This window comes from Carassius gibelio, chromosome A11 (genome assembly GCF_023724105.1).
Source record: "Carassius gibelio isolate Cgi1373 ecotype wild population from Czech Republic chromosome A11, carGib1.2-hapl.c, whole genome shotgun sequence".
Taxonomy (NCBI): Eukaryota; Metazoa; Chordata; class Actinopteri; order Cypriniformes; family Cyprinidae; genus Carassius; species Carassius gibelio.
Genome location: NC_068381.1, coordinates 20,695,843 through 20,710,888, shown reverse-complemented (window position 1 = coordinate 20,710,888; position 15,046 = coordinate 20,695,843). Strand labels below are relative to the sequence as shown.

General features: G+C 36.3%; 1 protein-coding gene across 1 annotated transcript in view; it reads right to left on the bottom strand.

Moving 5' to 3' along the window:
- The window catches only part of timeless (timeless circadian clock), a gene marked incomplete at its 5' end in the record, with an annotated part of 68,951 nt that overhangs the window by 39,952 nt on the left and 13,953 nt on the right, over nt 1-15,046 (bottom strand). Inside the window, 7 exon segments of the mRNA XM_052610364.1 lie at nt 1,762-1,931; nt 2,115-2,218; nt 2,521-2,738; nt 2,827-3,003; nt 3,123-3,210; nt 9,256-9,389; nt 13,942-14,097. Of these exon segments, the coding sequence (XP_052466324.1) occupies nt 1,762-1,931; nt 2,115-2,218; nt 2,521-2,738; nt 2,827-3,003; nt 3,123-3,210; nt 9,256-9,389; nt 13,942-14,097 (1,047 nt within the window).

Here is a 15,046-nt window from a genome sequence, read left to right as displayed (position 1 = left end):
CAAACCATTGGAAGAAAATCTGTTAACAGAGCAAAGGAAAGCTGCATGCGAGCGGGTAGATTCGTGCTCGTGCATTATTTTAATGTGCTTTCGCGTTACAATAATGCGCTATCGTTACTGCTTCTGAACCACAAACACGTAACTTACTGTATACGCACTGCAGACTGAGTACGTGTGAACCTTGGCCAATAAATATATTGGGCAAAACATACAACACCTGAGGCAGCGCTACAGTGAGCTTTATGACCAATGCATGGCCAAAACCACATCCCTGAATACAGGATTTCATTTTTTATTATAATTTTTTGCCATATGTCTAGATTTTGTTTTACATCTTAACTTAGTGATTATTTTGACATAAGTCTGTTCTGATAAAGCTCTCATTGGTTTTCTTTTGAAAATAGGTTTCAAATTTATACTGAATGCATTTATGACTGCAAAATCGAAATCGCAAAATTGATCAAAAAGTTGTCATATGTTTTTTTTGTCCATATCGCACAGCCCTATATTAAACTAAAACAAGAAAAGAAAAAAAAAACTAAGTGGCAATAAAGTTTGTGTCAGTGATGAAATTAATTACAAGCTTTAGGACAAAACTACAAGAAGTCTTCCCTGTGTAAGATATCTATCTATCTATCTATCTATCTATCTATCTATCTATCTATCTATGTCTATCTATCTATCTATCTATCTATCTATCTACCTACCTAAACACATATCATTAGCACTATCATTATTTATTTTCTTCTTACTCTAGTTACAAAAGTGATTTAGTCAAGAGCAGTGGGAGAATTTCAACCACTGTTCTTTATATGAATGACAGATAGGACAAATATTAGACCACTTCCCCTTTAAGACTGAAGTCCAGATCCAATATACGGTTTCATATGCGCTTTTTCTTGCAATTGTTTATATTCCATTGAGGACACAGTATTTTTGGGTTGATTTGCATTATACTGTAGCCTATATCTCTGTATCATGTATTTGGATTAAACAAATAAAGTGCAAAAAAAAACAATGTATTTATTTAAAACAGAAGTTGAAGTTACTAAACTATTTTTAATACCACATTACACTTTACATTAAGTGCTATCATACAAATACACTTATTTGTAGGTATAAAATTCTTGCGCTCCTATTTCATATGTGTGCAGCGGCGCACATTCTGAATGAAGTCTGTGGAGTTTAGTGGAGAAAAGCAAAGCAAAAGCTCATGCACTTCTGACAGCAAAATTTAAATTTTCCATGGCTTTTTAACATTTACAGATAGAGAATATATCTGTGAAATGTAAGTTATGCATGAAGGAAAACAGCACATCTCAAACACATTAAACAGCAAATCTTTGTCAGCCTCACATGCAGCCTTTCTGTCACGAGCACCTGACGGGGCAATTTGCGAGCCGTTTTGTCATAAATGTCAATATATGTACATTTTTATGTACATTCATATGTAGCCTAATGGTTAGAGAGTCAGACTTGTAACCCGAAGGTCGTAGGTTCGAGTCTCAGTCTAGGCAGGAGTTGTACTGGAGAACAGTGAGGAAAGTGAATGAACAGCACTCTCTTCCTTGAGCAGGACAAAGAACCCCCAATTCCTCCCCGGTCACTGGAGCAAGATGGCTGCCCAAACCTCCGAGTGTGTGTTCATGGTGTGTTTTCCCTGCTCACTGCTGTTTGTATGCACTTGGATGGGTTTAACATACTTGGCAAATGTCACAATGTACTTTGTTTCTTCTTTTCTAAATCAGTCGCAGTTCTCACCTGTACTACCAGACTGTTTCGACCCTTGCAGAACCTCTCCAGCATCTTCAAAAACAGATGTGTGGACTCCACTAGATCTCTCAGAAATGAGCGAGGCTGCATTCGCTCATCATATTTACGTAGGAGAGTCAGAAAAATCTCCCTGAACTCCATCAGATAAAAGATATTACCTGCACCAACCAAAAGCAAACAAGTGACAGATGAGGAACAGAAATATGGGTGTACTACCTTAATATTAAAATGAAACTTAGAGGAAAAATAAACATTTCTAACTGTCAATGATCAAATCTATTATTTTAAAATAAGCAGAGAGAGATAAGTTAAAAATAAGAAAGTGGGAAAAAAAAACGTACTCTTTATGACATTGGAACTGTGTTTGATGTTTACATCCTTTGAGTGATCCATTTCATTTACTGTCAGCAGCAGTTCCTGATATGCCTTCAGAGCCAAGTGCATCCTGGAGACAGAAAATAACCAATTAATATTAAGTGGGCTTTGCTTCACTAAGCTATATTTACTTTTTTTAAATGGTCATATGCAGATTTTGGTTCTTATGGTTCAACAAGACTTAAGTTTCTTACACGGAAATTATGTAAAAAAAAAAAAAAAAAAAAAAGGAAGAACATTTTTTTTAAAGTACTTTTTAAATTGCAAATGACAGTTTCCTATTGCTCAGTTCAGTTCACTTTTTTAAATGTAAGCAACAAGAGTTGACAGTTCTCCGAAAAAGCTTTAACCAACATAAATTACAAATCCAACCTGCGAGACCATGATGTGGCATCTTTCCGGTCAGTGAGCATCATCTCATAGTAGTTGGTGATGTTCTTCTCAATGAAATGAAAGGTACGGGTGGATATCGTCTCAGACACCACATCTGGTCTGAAGTTCTGATGACGATTAAAGGCCATGAAGAATGTTATAGCCCACAGATAGTATGTCTCATCATGCTGCTGGGCCCGTTCACGGATCAACCCCTCCTGCTCAAAAAAACAAGGTATATGATGGAGAAAACTCTTCCAGACAGATATATTTGAGTTTCAGTGATATAGATGTGGTCTTATTCACCTTCACAAGGTACATAAGTCGATTATAGCAGTTCTCCAAAAAGTCGATACAAAATTCACGCAGGAAGAGCCGTACGTTCAATGCTGAGCGTCGTTGGTTCTCGGAGTCTTGAGCCATCTGTTTGCGTTTAGGTACACGCCTCACGGGCTTACCCACATCATGAGAATAGTTCTTAAACTTCAGATTCAGGATATTAAAAAAAAAAACATGTTAATAAAACTGTGGTAAAAAAAAAAAAAAAAAATTTAAGAACATTATAATTTGAAAAAGTTTTCAAGTTTTAAAGTGATACTTACATTGTGAAGTCCTTGGTGAAAAATCACATCTTTCTCCCCAATGGCCTTCAGTCCTTGAATGACATAAGAGCCACGGAAACGAGAGTGCCTGGCAACAAGAGACAAAATTATTGTCTAGTTGGTTTATGTGTGGAACTATAGCCAGCTCTAAAGATGGCTGAATAGCCTGTGAAGTCAAATTCGCAATCTACTTACGATCGAATGGAACGCATCTTTCTTAAAAAGTGTTGTGCTCAAGGTTTATTTAATGAAATCAATGCCCTCTGAAGTTTAATAATAAAGCTGTATAGCAATTCTAGTCATTCTGTCCACAAATTTACAATCTCTTGAAATCATAATCAAGACTTGTATCATTAAAACTTTTTATGGCCTTAATACAGCTTAAAAAGACTTTTTAAGGACCCATGGAAACATTGTAAAAAACTAGCAACAATCATTGATTTGCTAAAACTGAATTTTATGTGATGTAGAAATAACATCAAATGAAAATAAAATTAGCCATTGCAAAAATAAGAAATCAAATCCCGATAATGACTGATGAAAGCTTTTCAGGATGATATCTCTAATTGATGAAAAAAAAAAATGGTTGCTGCTGTATTTTCATTTTAAAATGAAAATGATTTTTATCTACACATTAATTTTTACTGCATTTCAGAAACGTTCTCAGTCCACACTACAAACCTGAAAATGCAGGTCACATGACCATTCATGCACATGCAATAACTGATCTATATTTGACTATCACTCATTGGGTTCTAAACTGCCAACAGGCAGTGAAGCCACCAGAAGTATTTGATCTGCCATCCTACTATTCCCTACCGGCAGAGAGCACCGCTGAATCACCAGGAATCTGCTGTCATCACCCGATCACCCAAATCAGTCAAAATGGGATTAGTTTATGTTATGTGTAAGTAAATCAATTTTTACTCTGGATGTCATCTCTAATGTTTATGGGCTTTTTGGGCAGTGATACATTTAAAATATTTAGGTGGATGGGTGTGTCTGCTGTGCATTTCCAACACCAGTAACTGATCCAACAAAATAAAACCTATTTTTCTGTATTCATTGTATATTCAAATCAATTTTTGACAGTTATATATTTGTTTACTAATTTCAAAATAATTATGTACACAATGTCCTCTATTAGTATACTGCTCTATACTGAAATGAAAAGCTTAACTTACCATCTTGAAATAAAGATTAATGTCCATACTGTATGTATTCAGTTCTTTCTCTGAATAAATTATGATATGCACATTTTTAATGCCATGCTTGAGCAACATCTATTTTAGACTCTCCGAGATCGAACAAATGTTTACTAGCATTACCATTTTCAAGTAAAATATTGCATGCTAAATTTATAATTTAAGCACCATTTATATATATATGCTTTTAGCAGACACTTGGCGACTTCTTGTGCATTCATTTTTTTTTTTTTTTCTTACCTAACGTGTTCCCTGGGAATCAAACCCATAACCTTCTGCATTGCTAACACAATGCTGAGCCTCCGCACTCACACACGCATAAACACATACCCATAAAAAGAGAGAGAGGAAGAGAGACTATTCAGGCTTTCAATCTGTATAACAATAAACTGTTTAATATATTAGAGAAACCCAAGCTAATTGATGGTTGTTTGATTGATTAAACATTAATATAACATAACCGAATGATGACATTTATCAACAGTCCATCTATTATCAACTGCTCACAAGGCTGTAGGAGCCTATGACATTTCTATTTTTAAAATGAGCATGAACATTCATAACTTTTTTTTTTAAGTTTATAGATTAAGATTATAACAGATTAATTCAGACATGAATATTAGGCTTAAAACACATTACATGCTTAAACACTAATTTGAACATTAATTTTAATGTCTGTAGTTTGTAGTTCGTCGGATGTCAAAAAGTAAAACAATGCACAAGTTACTTAATGGTAAGAAGGGAGGGAGGGAGGGAGAGGGAGCACGCTCACACACTTCGGTTGTTTGATATTTGATGTTTTCTCACTTAGAACACACATTTGTATTAAAACTAAATCGTAAAAAAAAATTATAGCGGCATTCACTAAAAAATATTTACTTTCAACCTTAGTTATACATGACTTTCTGGAGAAAGTGAATCTAGCAGCCTGTGTGAAATGCACTAGGCAGTACGTTACTACTGACCCTCTCGTTCTACACCAGTAAAAACAAGGCGAGTTTGATTTCACCAAGTACAACATGTTCCTGGATCAACATCCTTGTTGATCCTGGAACAACATTCCATTCAACCAATCAGAATTGAGATTTTCAGAAAATATCCGTTTTAGGCTTACAATCGGAGTTAGTTGCTTCTAAACCCTTGTTAATCAGCTTTAATTTTCCAGTGATTTTAGGAATAAATTATGGGTAAGGTTAGGTTTAGCTTTAGGGATTGGGTTAAGTCTATATTTTTTAACATTAATGTTGATCGAGGATCATCAGATGATGTTGATCAAGGAACATGTCTTACTTAGCAAAATCACAGTGACCATAAAAACACATGGATGCGTTGCACGTGTTTTGCTTGCTTGAGTGTTTCTGCATTATATGAGTGGCTTTTGAATAGAAATCTTAGAACGCACAGCACATCATTACAGTACTAAGTTGCTGCAATGGACCAGCTCTAATGCTATTAAATTAAGATTATGAACCATAGAGCAAACACACGAACAAAGTAACAAAAACTTGTAAAATATATGTTAATGGGCATAATTTAGTGTGAAAATAAGGATATACAGTTAAACCAACAATTATTCAAAGACCAGATATGTTTTTTTTTTTATATTGTGGCGAGTGGGGCGGGGCCGAGAGGTGTGGGAACGAGGAGTGAGGCCAGGTGTAGTGATTGGAGATGAGCTACACCTGCGCCCCACCGCCAGTATCGAGTCCCACGTAGGAGATGGAAGGATATAAAACTGGAGCGACGACCGTGAAGGACGAGAGAGGACCAGGCCTGGGACATTATTTTATGTTTTGGTTTTTATTTGCGCGCACCAGTCGTCCGCGAGGGGCTGGTGCGCTGTTTTGTGTTTATTTTGAATATTAAAATTATGTTTTGATTGTGCGCCGGTTCCCGCCTCCTTCTTCCTGATGATTATGGAGTAATATTGTTGCAAATATATATCTTTTTTTTTTTTTTTTTTACTTTTTTCACTGACTGCAGGACACTATAGTTCATTTACGTAAGTGAGAATAGCAAAATAAAGTAAACTATGACAAATTATACCACACAATTTTTCAAACTCTAGACTATCAGTAAAACTGATACAAATTTGGGACCAAAGATTATTTAGACCAAGTCTGGGGAATAAATTGAAGTTCAGGTTTGCATGAACCTGGAAGACAGCATGCCTAGGAGGACTACAGGCAGTCATTAAGGCTAAGGGTTGCCCGATTAAGTATTGATAGTTATTGATAGTAAATACTGTCAAACTACTAGCTGTCTGAATAATTTTTGGTTAATTGTAATCCATTACATACCTTTCTATCAAAGTTATCTAACATTATCAATATTAATTTGCTCTTGTTATATTTTATTACCATCTTCTAAACTACCGTATTTTCCGCACTATAAGGCACACTTAAAAGCCTTTAATTTTCTCAAAAAAAGACAGTGCGCCTTATAATCCTTATATATGGATCAAGGCGCTCTGTCAAAATGTTGACATTCCCTTTAGCACAGCTCCTTCTATTGGATGCATAACGCAAACACAGTCAAACGTTTGACAGCAATATCTTCTATTCTATACACCTTATATTCCGGTATGCCCTATATATGAAAACAGTTCTAAAATAGGCCATTCACTGAAGGTGCGCCTTATAATCCCGTGCCTCTTATAGTGCAGAAAATATGGTATACAGAATATACAGTGATAATGTGAAGTGTTGAAGGTACTGGTCAAAAATATCGATACTCAAATATCTGAACAATATCAATACTAATTTCTCTAAGTATCGATTCTAGCCGAGCTGTCACTTTCACTTCTTTCCAAAGGCGCCTTGACAAACACCACACGTGCCCGCAGTGCCTGTCTCCTCCTCATTTGCGCTGGTTTAACAGCAAAAGTGAATAGAAAGATAGTGAGTGCATCACTCCCGTGACCAGCTTTGGTTGATAAAGAACAAAGCAGTTCTCAATGGACGCGCAGTGCACCTGTGCTTGATGTACCGTGAGCTCTAGTGTGAAGGCGCACGACTCGCTGTCACTTTCTCTCACACGCGCAAAGTATGAGAGAGTGAGAGAGAAAGAGAGCGAGCGAGCCTAATACACACTCACCTAAAGGATTATTAGGAACACCATACTAATACTGTGTTTGACCCCCTTTTGCCTTCAGAACTGCCTTCTATGTGGCATTGATTCAACAAGGTGCTGAAAGCATTCTTTAGAAATGTTGGTCCATATTGATAGGATAGCATCTTGCAGTTAATGGACATTTGTGCGATGCACATCCAGGGCACGAAGCTCCCGTTCCACCACATCCCAAAGATGCTCTATTGGGTTGAGATCTGATGACTGTGGGGGCCATTTTAATTCAGTGAACTCATTGTCATGTTCAAGAAACCAATTTGAAATGATTTGAGCTTTGTGACATGGTGCTTTATCCTGCTGGAAGTAGCCATCAGAGGATGAGTACATGGTGGTCATAAAGGGAAGGGCATGGTCAGAAACAATGCTCAGGTAGGCCGTGGCATTTAAACTATGCCCATTTGGTAACGAACGGGCCTAAAGTGTGCCAAGAAAACATCCCCCACACCATTACACCACCAGCCTGCACAGTGGTAACAAGGCATTGTAGCCTCTTTTTCCTATTTGTAGTGGAGATGAGTGGTACCCAGTGGGGTCTTCTGCTTTTGTAGCCCATCCGCTTCAAGGTTGGGCGTGTTGTGGCTTCACAAATGCTTTGCTGCATACCTTGGTTGTAACGAGTGGTTATTTCAGTCACGTTGCTCTTCCAACAGCTTGAATCAGTCGGCCCATTCTCCTCTGACCTCTAGCATCAACAAGGCATTTTCGCCCACAGGACTGCCGCATACTGGATGTTTTTCCCTTTGAAGCAACTGCCATGTGATTGGTTGATTAGATAATTGCATTAATGAGAAATTGAACAGGTGTTCCTAATAATCCTTTAGGTGAGTGTACATGCACAATTGACACGCTACATGTACGCGCTAAATGATATCCTTTGTTGTATTTTCCTTATTTTCCCGTAATGACGGAGTTCCTTAGTAGTGGGCGGAACTAATGTGCAAACGGCAATCTCCTTGGCTGGTACTCAGCTACTGAGCTAATCAGTTTGACCGAACGCAAACAACCTGATTAATATTCTTTAATCCATTACTTTTCTTATTAGTAGAATTCGTATTATTATTACTGTTATTATTATTATTATTATATCATCATCATCAAACGGTATTAATGTTAGTTTTTCCCTTTTTTTTTACAGAAACACTGAATGATCAACAAAGTATCACCACCAGTCCTAATTCAGTTAAAATGTCTATGCATGGTTACCAATTTGCAATTATAATTACTAAAGTTCTATCATTAAGTAATACTTGATTAACCAGATATCATATTATAATGCTTGACTGACTGATGTCAACAGTGTACTTTCAGGTATTTAAAAAGCTGTGCCATTTTAAAAACATTTATACTATATATTTATATGTTGTTATATATATATATATATATATATATATATATCTTAAAAAATATATATATTGTGGCAGTTTTTTTTTCTCTGTGGTATCGAAAATCGATATCTTTCGAGGTATCGTATCAAAGTTTGAAATTCCAGTATCGTGACAACACTAGTTGAAGGTGTCTGAATAAATTTTGGTTTGTTTGTATCGATTTAATAAATGAAGTCAACCAGCTAAAATTATACATACTCTTTTGGTTACTTTTCCCAATATAAAAAATGCAATAAAAATATAGGTATCGGTACTCCGTATCGGCAAGTACCAATAAAATAAAAGAATCAGTCTGGGTGAGCACTGGAAAAAGTGGTATCGTTGCATCCCTAGTAGCAACTGATATGTAACTTAATCCACGATCTTGAACCATACCCAACATGATTACATTTTTGATTACATGATTACTCTCACCTGGCACCTCTCAATAGCGTGCGGCTGCGTTTTTCTGCCAGTTCTTTCTGTCTAAGTAACTCCAGCTCCTGAACGTCTTTCTGTTTCTCCTGGGCTGAACGCATCTGTCCTGCATTCACCAAAAGCTCAGAAGTCTGAAAGAGTCATGTCAAAAACAACATACAGTTGATTATCAGATGAAAAGTTTCACACTTCCTGATTTTTTTTTTTTGTAATTCTTTAAAATGTATTAAACTTGCAATCATAAAGGAACAGTTCACCCAAAAATTTAAATTTATTCACTCTCATCCCAACACAGATGACTTTATCACTGACTTTCTTCAGCAACACACATTTTTAGAATAATATTTCAGCTTTGTAGGTCCATAAAATGCAAGTGAATGGTTACCAACCTTTCCTAAAAAACACTTCCTAGCACCATCTGCACGAGTCAAACCCTAGAATGTGTATTTTGAAATCACTGTGCATAAAGGATACACCGAAAAAAAGAAAAAGGAGCTACAGTGAAAAAGGAGTTCTTCAGAAGCCACTTGAGTCGTATGTACAGGGTTCGTACAGAAACAGCAAAATTTAATTTCAGGACTTTAGGACTTTAACCTGTTAGCCTGCACCAGAATGCCCGCGTCCTCAACACCCCTCAACTCGCATGTGTCAGTGTTTACGAATAGATTATTTGAAACGGGACAAATTTAATCTTGACAAACTATATATCACTATAAAGATCGAAGCCTCAAGCATCGACGACAGATCACTGTTTTTCAATGGAAAGCTTATAAAGACTTTATTTGCTACATTTGTGTAAGCAGTACACATCAAAACATGAATAATGGAAACGCATTACATACCAGATTCGTCGTAATAATGAATCATAAACATTCACAGCTGTAAATCCCGGTTTAGTTAGAAAGGTAAGGGTCCACTGAATGAGATCTCATGGAGCACGTTTGGTCCAACGAAGCAATAACGTTGTAATATGTATTAATTATATGTAAGTGTGGTAAAAAAAAAAGTTCAAGGCACTTCAGGGTCTATAACTTTTAATATTTTTGAGTATTATCAAATCTGGTTGATAAAAAGTAACAGGTTAAGCACTACTTTTTCAGAGATCACAATATAGTTATTATCTTTAAAATTCTAATAAATTAATAAAACTAAATGGTACAAATGAAGTGCAGCACAAGCAAAGCATGTAATGGTTGTGGTATCTTGAAACTATGGCAAAGTTATCGCTTTCCTTATTCAAAGTGATTGTTTAAATAAATATAATGAACTGAAGAGTAAAAGCTTCATCATACACTTGAGCCACTTTCACACTGCCGGTCGGACCCGCAATATTTCTGGAACATTGCCGGGTCGCCTTCTGTGTGAAAGCAACCATGTCCCGGGATTGATTACCGCATTGAACCCGCGTCGGGGACCCAGTAACATTGCGGGGCTTGACCCGGGACGAGAGCTGTGAGAACAAAAGCCAGATCTAATTCAGTGTCGAAGTGATGACGCACGTTATTGCGCAACTAATTTACCGGCTGTTTTGAAGGAAGATCAACATATATATATCAAACATATGTGCAAACTGTAATGAAGCAGAGATCAGTTAGTTCCTCACTTTCCGCACTGACGCAGAGATCGTTTGCTTGCTTCAGTGAAAGTATAACGTGCCTAGCGTGGTAACACTTTAGAATAAGGTTCCATTAGTTAATGTTAGTTAATGTATTAATTAACATGAACAAACAATGAATAACACATTTATTACTGTATTTATTCATCTTCGTTAATGTTAGTTAATGAAAATACAGTTATTCATTGTTCGTTCATGGTAATTCACAGTGCATTAACTAATGTTAACAAGCACAACTTTTGATTTAAATAATGCATTAGTAAATGTTGAAATTAACATGAACTAAGACTTATAAATGCTGTAGAAGGATTGTTCTTGCTTAGTTCATGTTAAGAAAAGTAGTTAACTAACATTAACTAATGGAACCTTATTCTAAAGTGTTACCCCTAGCGTTTTCGACTCGTACATTACACATCACGCGCTGATGTCACGTGTCGTTACAGGATCTTCAAGGGTTGTGTGTGAAAGCACGCACATATACTGGGTCATCACTAGCAGTGTGAAAGTGCAAAATCTAGCGACCAGGGAACAATTGCAGGAACACTTTACCTGTGTATTTGCCAGAATGGCAGTGTGAAAGGGGCTTTGGAAAATTATGAGCTATATCATGAGCGTAGAACTAGGGGTGTGACAATATACTTAGCTCATGAGATGAGACAAAATACAGATAATTGCTTCAGTAGAACGAGTATAGGCAACGTCGGTCCTGGAGTGCTGCTGTCCTGTAGAGTTTAGGTTCTAACCCTAATCAAACAGACCTGAACAAGCTAATCAAGGCCTTCAGAATTACTAAGGCTACAGACAAGTGAGTTTTTTTCAGGGTTGGAGCTAAACTCTGCAAGACATCGGCAATCCAGGACGGACGTTGCCTACCACTTAATATCTTAATATTATTTTAAAAAAATTTTCAATGACAAAATTTGTCTTTTAATTGCAAAAAGCAAAACAATGTAGTTGTATCTTGAAACATTTACCTTATTTAGAGCTGTAACTAATGATTATCAAGAAATCAAAATCTGCTGATAATTTTTGACAGAGTAATGTGATTTTTCTTTTTATTAATAAAAATACATCAAAGTAAAAAACAGGCGTTATATTGAACATCACTGTTAAAATTTGTAATATGCATATAAAAAAATATTATAAACATAACCTCCTTATGTACATTATGCATTACAACAAATATCTGCAGACAACGCCGACGGCCTGGTGATGCAACATTTAAATCAATGTAATTTTAAATATTTGGCCACATGCATACTCTAAAATTGGGTTTGAACTTTTTATTCTGAAATCTGGTAATTGAAGCCTGGAATTGAACTACTGGTTTCTTCTGGTCAGAGGAGAACTGGCCCCCCAACTGAGCCTGGTTTCTCCCAAGGTTTTTTTCTCCATTCTGTCACCGATGGAGCTTCAGTTCCTTGCCGCTGTCGCCTCTGGCTTGCTTTGTTAGGGTCACTTCATCTACAGCGATATCGTTGACTTGATTGCAAATAAAAGCACAGACACTATTTAACTGAACAGAAATGACATCACTGAATTCAATGATGAACTGCCTTTAACTATCATTTCGCATCATTGAAACACTGTTTTCCTAATGAATGTTGTTCAGTTGCTTTGACGCAATGTATTTTGTTTAAAGCGCTATATAAATAAAGGTGACTTGACTTAGCTGCATCTGCACCACTAGCATCGAGGAAAATGTTCTGATAATGTTCAATGCGTTTTTTTTTCTTCTCATGTTTTCATCGAGAAACCTTAGATGTTTGGGCTGAGGGCCTAGGGCGGATGCGAGAAGAGGAGTTTTCACAGCATTCTCTAAGTTAGCGCCGTTTATTCATTGCTTGAGAAATGCTGCAACAATGTTCTTGAATTCAGTCACTTTCTGTGATTCTCCATGGCATATTTGAAGTACTGTAGAACAGCGGTCCCCAACCCCCGGGCAGCGGACCGGTACCGGTCCGTGCGTCATTTGGTACCAGGCCACACAAGAAAGAATAAATAACTTAAATTAAAGCTGCAGTCAGTAACTGGCAGAAGAACATTGTAGCTGGAGCTACTTCTCTCCGTTTACATCTATGGCGAGTCAAGCAGGTACTGTGCTACTCTGCAGCGTTGCCAACCACAACCAGACTAAAATAGTCCGAATATAAACACTTATTATAAGGGTACCGTAGTGATTCAGGAAAATACAAAAACACGGTTTGGGAAAATAGATTCATGATGTACTCGCTCATTATATATATTTTTTACATTTTCGACACAAAACAACACTGGCACAACCCTGCGCTGATTGGACCAGTAGAGCCGGGCGCGGTGGATTATATTTTTAAGGCATGTTTAAATGTCAGTCAGTGAGCGTTAGGGGCAGAGAGGATGTTATTCATGTTATGTTGGTGTGATGTTATGAGGACGCTGCTAATAAAGTTGCATAAGAATACACAATGGATTCATGTTTATTACTATATTTATAATATATCACAGTTTTTATGCCAGTCGTATCATTTTATTTTGTTGTATTTATCTGTCACACCTTAAAGCCCGGTCCGTGAAAATATTGTCTGACATTAAACCTAAAAAGGTGCTAAAAAGGTTGGGGACCTTTCTTATTCATTCATCAATAATATTTTGCTTGCATACATCTTCAAATATGCCGTGAAGAATCACAGAAAGTTACCGAATTAGGGTTTATTGTGGATATTTATTTTTTTTTTTTTTATGGCAAGCAAAAATATAGCGAAATTTGAATATCATTTTTATTAATTGAATAATTAGAGCAGAATGAATATTCAAATGTTCGACTATCAGTGGTCAAACCACCCAGCACTAATTTATCGTAAAGCTGGAAGTTGAAAAGCCCAGCATAGGGCTTTCACCCAGCTTTTTTACATCTAGCTGGTGCAACCGGCCCTTTGTACGAACCCTTTATGTATTTCAGTTGCCTCTTTTTTTTCTTTTTAAAGCTCGCATTACATGGATCAACAGTGCAGATAGATTTTCTGTGTGTTGAACTACTCTTTTAAAAAGCAAAGACTTTGTGTGTCAAATATTATTCAAATATATGTCACCTGATCTCGAAACATTAGGGAGATGATTTCCAAGATGTGGAAGCTCCATTGCTGTTCACTCTGAGCACACGCCAGAAACTTCAGCAGATCATCCAGCCCACTCATGTGAATGGCCCACAGCAGTTTATCGTGAATACTGGCATCATCATCCACATTCTGCAAACAAAGAATTCAACAAACATTTTTTTACATTAAATTTAAATTTAATATTAAACTATTTTTATACAATAATAACAATAAACCCAATAAAAATTAATATAGTAATTATACCATTACTACATGTACAGTAGTATACTTGTCTTGCTTTTTTTTAATATATTGTATTTCAAATACTTAACGAAAACAGGTTACAGCAACACACATTTAAATTTAGATGACATAAATGTTGAAGGACCTGAGGTCAATATTTTTGTTTTAAGAAAAAATTTATTAAACCTTTTACCAGGACAACACTTTTTTCCCCTAACCTAAATCAATGTGATAATACCATGATAAAAGATACAGCAATTATCATGATTTGAAAAATGTATATTGTCACATGCCTAATATATATCCAGCTCCTACATTTTTCAACTTTTCAAGCACTGGATACAGCATTTTACTACAAAATTAAAATTGGCTCAGGCTGAAGCTTTTCCAGCTCAGTTAGCAGTTAATGCAGCAAACACCATCTGCATCAGAAATTTCATCTGCATAAACAATTCCATCTCCAACTGTATGCGTTGAACAGATGTTTACAGTGGCTAATATTATTGTTGAACCAATAACTTATATTTTTAATTTATCTTTGGAACAAAACATTATACCCCAGTCTTGGAAGACAGCGCATGTAAGACCACTTTTAAAAAATGGGGATTCAACTATTACGGACAATTATCGTCCTATTTCAAAACTCTCAGTTTTAGCTAAAATTTTTGAGTCGTTGGTTAGTGATCAGTTGAAGGACTTCTTAATAGTAAATAATATTCTTATTCCTTTTCAATCAGGTTTTAGGAAAGGGTATAGCACCATCACAGCAGCCACAAAGGTAGTTGATGATATTGTTAGTGCTATTGACTGTAAAGAATCTTGTGCAGCATTATTTATTGAGCTTTCAAAAGCTTTT